General features: G+C 34.5%; 1 protein-coding gene across 2 annotated transcripts; it reads right to left on the reverse strand.

The window, feature by feature from the left end:
• Positions 1-4,121: 4,121 nt before the first annotated feature.
• On the reverse strand, positions 4,122-8,663 carry LOC111884845 (cyclin-dependent kinase D-3). Of its 2 annotated transcripts, none has more exons than XM_023881145.2 (8): positions 8,483-8,663; positions 8,112-8,266; positions 7,448-7,746; positions 7,096-7,204; positions 5,920-6,045; positions 5,612-5,847; positions 4,463-4,714; positions 4,122-4,325 (listed from the first exon to the last, which is right to left on the reverse strand). In XM_023881145.2, the coding sequence occupies exons 2-8, from the start codon at positions 8,220-8,222 to the stop codon at positions 4,262-4,264; spliced, it is 1,197 nt and encodes a 398-aa protein (XP_023736913.1). In that variant the 5' UTR covers positions 8,223-8,266; positions 8,483-8,663; the 3' UTR covers positions 4,122-4,261. The 2 variants fall into 2 exon arrangements, with proteins under 2 accessions (XP_023736913.1, XP_023736912.1); XM_023881144.2 differs by having other exon boundaries at positions 8,477-8,663.
• Positions 8,664-9,078: the final 415 nt, after the last annotated feature.

Genomic DNA, 9,078 nt, shown 5'->3' on the forward strand with positions numbered 1-9,078 from the left:
TAGGGATTGAACACACGCGAGGGTCCTATGTAACATGAAGTGATACATAATTTTATCTAATTAGTCAATGAACCACTAATTAAGTAATTTAATACACCCCGATGCGCGAAAACACCTTATCTCAAGTGTTGGAAGTGATACGGGTTGCATCTAAGGAGTGTATGACCTCGATAAGGAATTTACTCTTCAAGAGTAAACCCTTAGGGGTGTTTACAGCCCAAAGACCATATCCCCCATGAGTTTATGGCCGTAAACTCTTGGGTGGGGTGTTTTTGGGTGTTCAATGGTCTTATATTGCACAAGGGAAGGTTCTAAGGTTGATTCAAGGGCTTAGGAGGTGACTAGGGCTCCATATGGATCTTAGGGGGAGTTCACAGCTGTAAACATAGAGTTTACCACCGTAAACTCATACTAGCCTCTTCATTTCATGCTTTGGTGGTTCTAGGTTAAGCATACAAGTTGCTAGTCATTTACACAAGCCATAGAGGGAAATTAGGGCACCATTTGACCCCTTTAGGGAGTTTACGGCCAAAGGACCAATTCCTTGGGGGTTTACGGCCGTAAACTCTATAAGGACTTGGTTTCTTTGATGTTTAAGGTCCCTACTTCAATGGTGGTTGGTTCTAGACATTAATCCAAGCCATAGGAGGTGTTTAAGGGCAATTTAACACCTTAAAAAGGTGTTTACGGTCTATGAAAAGGTGTTTACAGTCCATGAATGTTCATGGGCCGTAAACTCATGTTTACCCCTCTTATGATAAGTTTTTGAGGTTCTAAGCTCATTCATGTAAGTCCCTAAGTCATAGCTAAGCACTAGAAGGGTTTTGGAGGGGTTTTGGGGCTTCAAAAACCCACTTATGGGTGTTTATAGTTTTGAGGGTGTTCCTCAACCGTAAACACATGATTTTGAGGTATTTGGGTGATTTAATCACGAATTTGCATGGATACTAAGCTACACAACAAGCTAGGAAGGATTACTTACGATTTTTGGAGCTTGAATGAGGTGTTTTTTGATCAAAACCCGAGTTGTAGAGAGAGAGTAGAGAGAGAGCTTAAGGAGTGGGAAAAGCTCCAATGGTGACCACTCAACCCTTATATAGGGTTTGAGTTTGTGGCCAGGTGGGGATCCACCCAATACCGACGTTAAACGGAGTTTATGGTCGTACCCGATTAAATGGTCGTAAACTAAAACTTTTCCAAATGAATTCGAGGGTGTTTCACGTGTTTTTATTTATTTCATTTCTACACTGATAAGATAAAATACAACATTAATTGATTTGTCTAACCCAAATTTTAACGGAAATTTCAATAAGAATATATTTTATTAACGGAAATGGGTTACAGCGACGGAATAAATTTTAGGTTGTCACAAATACTGAGAAAGCAGGAAGAAATCGCAGAGAGTAGGAGGGAGCTTTGATTTTTTGTGTTTTTAATACGGCTCCCAGAGGGTTGTATTTATAGGTATCGAAACCCTAGAAGGTAATAAAGGGGCCCCTCATGGGTCGGCCCTATAGAAACCCTAGGACGACGCCTTGCTCTCCAAGCAAGCTATTTTCTGGACCTTCCATAAGATTTTGTTACCATATTCACAAATTCAACCGTTTGACCAGATCGGTCAAACTGACTTGACCAGAACTTCGCCAAAAATAAAAGCTACCAGTGACCGATGTGTCGTGCGAAGTGCCAATTGTGCCTAAATCACGACATTTCGTGCACTCGTGTCGTCGGCTAGTGCTAGGCTAGGCAAGGCGCACGTGTGGGCTTGGCCCATTCCTTTGATCCACTAAAGTCATTGAAGGCCTATCAAGATAAATGGTATATAAACCCACTAAAGGTTTCTTGCCCCACCAATGTGGGATAAAGGAAAATAGTCAACTTGCTATTATACCTTCATAATTTCCAATAATCCCCCACTAAGTTGGAAAAGTTTCCTTTCACTCAGAAAGATGATGTCACTTGGGTGTCACGAAGATTAAACCCTAGTTTAATGAGAATAAACAAGAAGAGACCAATTCTGTCACACCCCCAAACCGGAACGGCGGAAACGTTCGGGGGCGGAGGACGTTATGTACAGTATCACAACAATTGCATAATAGTAATCAAAGCAAACACACCTACTACATTGATAAAGTATAGTTTTTACATCTATTCATAACATAGTTTGTATGACATCAAAAAGTGTATAGCAAAAGTATAAAAGACGTGACTCTATAAAGCTCTGTCTTCTCAAAATCCTGCGGGTGTACCTATCTACTGGTTCCCTAAGAATACAATTGATTTTGAAAGTGTATCAACATTTAAGTTGGTGAGTTCATAAGTATATTTTTAAGATAGAAAAACTTGTCTCTGTTCTTTGAAAATGTTATAGTGTACTTCCAGAGAATCCAATATTTTCTTTAGTAAATGAAATATAGTCTTAAGCCTTAAGACCAAAGTGTATGTTTGTTACTGTACTCTGAAATAGTAATCCGTAGTCTTATTAATAAATAAAACTATATCATGAATGTTCTTGAAATTGTATATCTTACTAGTATACTTTGTAATAGAAAAGTAGTGTAGTGTAGTAGTGTTTGTATGAAAACCTTCTTGTATGAATGCCTGGAATCCACCAGTTGTAGTGTAAAATAGTGTACTGTAGTTTTATTATTTAAAATAAAACCTTTGAAGTAGTGTAAATCACGTAAACAAATGTTTTAGTTGAGACTATTGTGAGTTTAATATAACCATGCTAAAATGACTAGTGGCCTCTACGACGTTCTTTAGGCGTCGGAATGTTATGACATTTGTCACCCCAGGCCTGTCGGCCTAACTATTGTAAGCAGCTCAGGTGCAGGATTGTCAGTCCAGTATAAATCTACACGCAAATTCACGCTCTCCCTCCAGGAAACTCTGGTTATAATTTATAGGACTTAGACCTGTACTTTGTTGGTTACAACGAAGTAGTGCCTCACAACCCTTTATTAACTAGTTTACGTGTAGTGTAGTAGTGTTCTCTTGTACTTGAAACTGTATGTATTACATTGTAGTAGTGTACTTTGTAATGTAAAATAATTATACTTAAATAATTATTTTAGTTGTGTATCATTGAATTAGTGAACTAGAGTAGTGTTCCATAAACTATACCTATTATACCTTCATAATTTCTGGAACACTAAACCGATACTTGTTATTTAACATCATAACTTTATGAGATTGGAAATTATTTTTGGTTATTGTTAAATATTATGACAAGATTTATTACTAAAAATCATAGTTCGTTATTATGGTAAAAAGAGATAAGCTTATATAGTTGAAAATCATAGTCGTTGACAGCTAATAATTTAGTTGGTGAACCTTTGTGCAATACTTAATTACTTATTGTTGATAGTTGATAACCTATTTAGTGAACTTTTGTGGCAATACCATTGATAGTTGATAATGTAATTGCTACGCCGGTGTAGCAATACCCTTTGCTGATAGTTGATGATTTAATATATAGCTGGTTGTTAATTGAAATGGTAACTTTATGGTCGTAAAACCATAGTTGCTTGTTGTTAATTGAAGTAGTACTTGTGGTCGTAAAACCATACCTATGTCATTGATTAGTTATTGGGTAGACCTTTATGGTGAGATCTATTATTGATAATTGTTTAATTATTTGAATAAATTATAACACGGTATTGTGGATATATCATGTTAAGACCATGGCTGGTAATTCTTGAATATAGTAGTAGATAGTTGTTGGAAACCACGCAAGTAGTATTGATCAAAAGGGTCAGACAAATGAAATTATCAAAAGGGTTTATATTCATATATGTTATACATGTTGTGAATTTCAATCGTTACGACTATTGATGTTATAAGTGTACGCAAACTAGGTTACTCACTAATTTTTCATCGTTTAACCTTTATTTGTTGTTGTGTCCGATAAGGATATAAAACTAGTAGTTGAGAGATAGAATGATCGTTGGATGATTGGTAATGCTCAGATCGGATCTTCATATATGATTGTGGTATATGAACCATTTGATAACTAAACACATTATTTCGATATTAACAAAAAATCACCACTATTTTTATACCATAAAATGCGTCGAGTCATGATTCTATGAGTGATCGAGCTTTCTTACAGTTAGACATCGTAAATCTAAATTCCATGTCTGATTAATTATCAAAAATACATCAATTATTCGGATCACAAAACTTTCACTAGTCCAATACAACAAAAATAATATATAAGTATATAATTAAATCTGACATGTTTAAAATTTTAATTTCATCAATCTTCTTCGGGGACTTGGAATTCCAGATCTAATTTTCTCTTCAGATGGCTTCTGTCAGCACTGAAGGAAAAAAAATCAATCATTGTACTTTTTATTGATTTGCTTACTTTTAGTCCTCATTACAACATTATAATTGTATAGATTTTTTGAAGTAAAATGTCTATAATAAAAAGGAATGAAAGTAGGTTGCTATTTACCTGTTAATTGTCGGTCTAGCTGGCGGCCTTGCGGCGAAGACGGAAAAATCTAGTGACATTGGTGCGGGTCCACTTCTTTCATTTCCATGGTCATGCTGATGTGGCATTACTCTTCTTGATTTTCTTGTAGGTGATAACACTGTGGGACCACCACCACCATCTGAGGGCGGCTTTGAGTCTATAGACTCCCTCTTTGGTGGAGGCCGTGGAAGCAAAGCCGGTTCCGTAGGGGGAGGTCCCGAAGTGAAGTACCTACCACATTTCCAAATTTAATCCCAAAAACTTTCTGTAAAAAAATTGTTCTTCCAGCAACCCCTGAGCTGAGCTGGCCCACACTGTCCTGCCCAGGAGATTTAGGGTGCGTTTGGTTGTGGAAAATTTTCCAGTTTTCTACGGAAATTTTCCAAGAAAAACGGAAATTTTGAAAACGCGTTTGGTTCGTTCGGTTTTCCAAAATTTTCCAAGAAAAAGAAAATTTTCAGTTTTCCAAATTGTATGTAGATTAGAAAAGTGATTTTTATAGTTTTCCAAAATTTTCCAAATTTCTAAGATAGAAAATGAAAACTCCCCTGGTTTCAACCAAACGCGTTTTCTAAAATTTTCATTGAAAATTGAAAGCGAAAACTCAATCCTATTTTCGGAAAACATTTTCTTAGAAATTGAAAACAGTTTTCTACAACCAAACGCACCCTTAGGATGCGTTTGGTTGTGGAAAACTGTTTTCATTTTCTAAGAAAATGTTTTTAGAAAATAGAGTTGAGTTTTCGTTTTCAAATTTCAATGAAAATTTTAGAAAACGCGTTTGGTTGAAACCAGGGGAGTTTTCATTTTCCATCTTAAAAATTTGGAAAACTTTGGAAAACTGTAAAAATCACTCTTCTAATTTACATACAATTTGGAAAACTGAAAATTTTCATTTTCTTGGAAAATTTTGGAAAACTGAACGAACCAAACACGTTTTCAAAATTTTCGTTTTTCTTGAAAATTTTTCCTACAAAACTGGAAAATTTTTCACAACCAAACGCACCCTTAGATTCTCCAATGGAAGCTTATTTATAGCTTTTTACTATCGACAAGTGTATAACTCATAGGAGAAGAATTTTTTTGTTAAATAGAAGGAAGATATAAGATGTAAAATAAAAAAATTACCTATGTTCTAATGCCATTTGAGCTGAAATTCTAGCTTTTGGATCATAAGCAAACATCTTGGACAACAGATCCAAGGCATCATCATTCGCCATTGGAAACAGTGCCCGAAGTGGCTGCCCGGGAACATACTGATATTCAACATGATCGGGCAGATAAATCATATCTGGCCATTGAGAAGCTTTTGGAGTCCCAAATGCAGCAAAGATTTTACCCAATTGGTCGATATCACTGCTACCCTAATTAAAAATAAAAATAAAAATAAAAATTAATCATTAAATATGTTTTGCTTTTTAATATCAATAACTGACCTGTAGAAACGGGCGGCGTAGAAGAAGCTCAGCAAATATACAAGCTGCTGCCCAAACATCAACCCCCGGACCATATTGTTTTGCTCCGAATAATAGCTCTGGTGCTCTATACCATCGAGCAAATACCTAATCATAATTATTTATTATTTATTATTTCTTAAGAAATTAAATGGTTTCCAAAGATACTCTAACTGTTAATTGTTAGAGTAAATTACATGAATGGTCCCTATGGTTTGGGGTAATTTTCACGTTTGGTCCCTAACTTATTTTTTTAACTCAGAAGGTCCCTACTGTTTGTTTTTGTTGTGCACTTGGTCCCTGTCTTACCTAAAAAGACTATTTTCACTTGATTTTTTAATTTATTTAAATAAACACACCCCCAACCCCACTTCCACCTTACCTTAGCTACCCCGCCTTATTTAAATAAATTAAAAAATCAAGGTCAAAATAGTCTTTTTAGGTAAGACAAGGACCAAGCACGCAACAAAAACAAACAGTAGGGACCTTCCAAGTTAAAAAAATAAATTAGGGACCAAACATGCAAATTACCCCAAACCATAGGGACCATTCGTGTAATTTACTCTAATTGTTAATTGTTACTGTTATTCTTTCTAGGACTATTTTCAATGATGAGGATTAGGAGGGCATTTACGTCTTTTACACAGACGATAGATAGTCTTTGTCAAACCTTTTGGGGTGGGACGAAAAGTGGCAAATTTTTCCTATTGACACCTGAGTCTCAGTCCAATACATATCAAACACAGTATAGACATGCCATGCAAATATCTGACAAACATCATTTGATTGTTTCTTTAACTTGATGATAACCCAAAAATATGGGAAAGAAAAAAAAAACATTATATCGAAAATCTTTTTACTCCTTCACCTTTGGTAAAACATAAAAATTTGAAAAAACGATTTCTAGAAAAAGAATTTGAAAAAATCTTTTAGATTAAGTGTTGCTTGGATAAATGATTTCTAGAAAATATTAGAAAAACAAGGCACAGTTGGAGAAATGGAAGAAAAAGAAATAAGGGGTAATTTGTGAAAACTAAAAAGTTAAGTCTTGTATTCGTTGAGTGAAAAAAGAAATGAAGCTTAGTATCAGAAATTATTTTTAAAAAAAAAATGTTTTTTTAATTTAGTATTTTTATAAAATTGAATGAAAAAGAATACCTGGTGAGTGAACCTTCTGTCAGGACTACCAAATATACGCGCCAAACCAAAATCTGCAAGTTTTAGTTGTCCACGAGGTCCTATCAACAGATTATTTGGTTTCATATCCCTAAAAATAATAACGAAAATAAAAAAGTAAATTATTATCAATTACATTTATAACATCATGTTTCATACTTTATATAAAAGTATGTTTTGCTATTTCTTAGTACAATGGTTATAGATGTTCATGTTTTGCAAGTTCCAACTATGAAGGTAGTTTTGGTATGAAGTGTAAAGTACAAGGGTTAGAAAGGTAATTTTACACCCACAAAAATAAAAAAAATAAAAAGTGATTCTTGGATAAACTTACCTATGCAAAACCCATTTCTTGTGGCAAAAAGCAAGTCCTTTCAATGTCATTTGAAGGTATGATTTAATATCAGTGGGAGAAAGAACAATGTTCCTATCCCGAATAACAGCTTCAAGATCAGTCTCCATGAATTCAAAAACAAGATGCAAGTTGCCTTTATGAGGAAAAGCATCAATAAGTTCTATTATATTTGGATCCTTGAGCTCTTTCAGTAACTTTATTTCTCTAAGAGCTGTAAAATTCACCCCTTCTTTCTGCTTTCCAAGCCGGATTTTCTTTATTGCAACAGTTTGTCCACTCTGTCACAAAATCCATAACTTATTATTATAATATTATATGCAAGAGATAAGATAACAATAATATGGTAGATTTGTCAAAGTAGTGAAGTACAATGTTGTTATTGTAATAAGAAGAAATAGAAGTTGAATGTTGTAATAAAGAAATAATTTACTGAAAATGTCACTTGTGAGACAAAAAATAGAGTTCATGTACATCGATTATCTTCATGGATACTTTTAGGTTAAATTGAACATATAATATCATATCACTAAACCTAATCTCAAATTCTCAATCACCATCTTTATGATCTACAGCATCTAAATTTACAGATTTCAAAAGTTGTATACAGAAGATACATCAAATGGTAAGAATAGTGTAGGAATACCTTAGTATCAATGGCTTTGTAGACGACACCATAGGTACCTTCTCCAAGAACTTCACGTTTCAGGTATCGATCAGCTACTTTCTTGGCTATCAAGTGGTCCACATCCGACATCTCTTTTTTTCTGAATTCTGATTCCTTTCGGCTAACGAACAGGTCTGTGATTTGTGCCGACAATCGTATTATGAACTAATTAGTAACCCTAGTAGGACAATTTCTTCATAAGTATACCTAAAACCCTTGTGAAAGGGATGCTAAAAAGGGGGCGGGAGGCTTATATAGTTATATGCTTTGGGATATGAAAAATAATAACCCTTGGAAGCAATTTGAGCATAGAGGAAATTATAGATAAAAGTGGAAAGGCGTACACAGACCTCTTCAAGCAGATGTCGTGAAGGAATCCATGGCCGATTCACCGGCGAAGAATGAATTTATGCTGGATAACACAGTCTTTGGTTAGTATCAACCGAATGGAACCCCAACACAAATGTATATGTATCTGCAAATTGAGCAGATAGCTGAAGCAACGTCGGTTTGATGAGCAGAGAGAGAGAGAGAGAGAGAGGTAAAGGCTTAAAGCCTAGTTTTTCAGTGACGGAAATTTAGAGAAAACTACAAATTTGGTCCCTGTAGTTTTCCTTTTTTATAGATTTGGTCTTTTTTTTCTTTTTTTTTGTAGTTTTGGTCGGTTCTAACATTTCAAATTTCATAAGTTTTATTATAGATTTGGGCCTTTGTTTTAAAACCTATTTAACTAGTATTTTAAATTTTACGAAATGATAATTTTATCCTCTTTTAATATGTAAAATAATTTATTTATCTATTATAAAAACAAAAAAAACTCATCCACTCATTCATACTCTCTCTCACTGTGAAGGTGCTTCAAAAAGAAAAAGAAAAACATATTATCGCAAGTTCCATATTAGGATTCTTTATTATATTTCTTCAATCGATCATTGTTCATCAGACG

The sequence above is a fragment of the Lactuca sativa genome, chromosome 4 (assembly GCF_002870075.4).
Source record: "Lactuca sativa cultivar Salinas chromosome 4, Lsat_Salinas_v11, whole genome shotgun sequence".
NCBI classification, from domain to species: domain Eukaryota; kingdom Viridiplantae; phylum Streptophyta; class Magnoliopsida; order Asterales; family Asteraceae; genus Lactuca; species Lactuca sativa.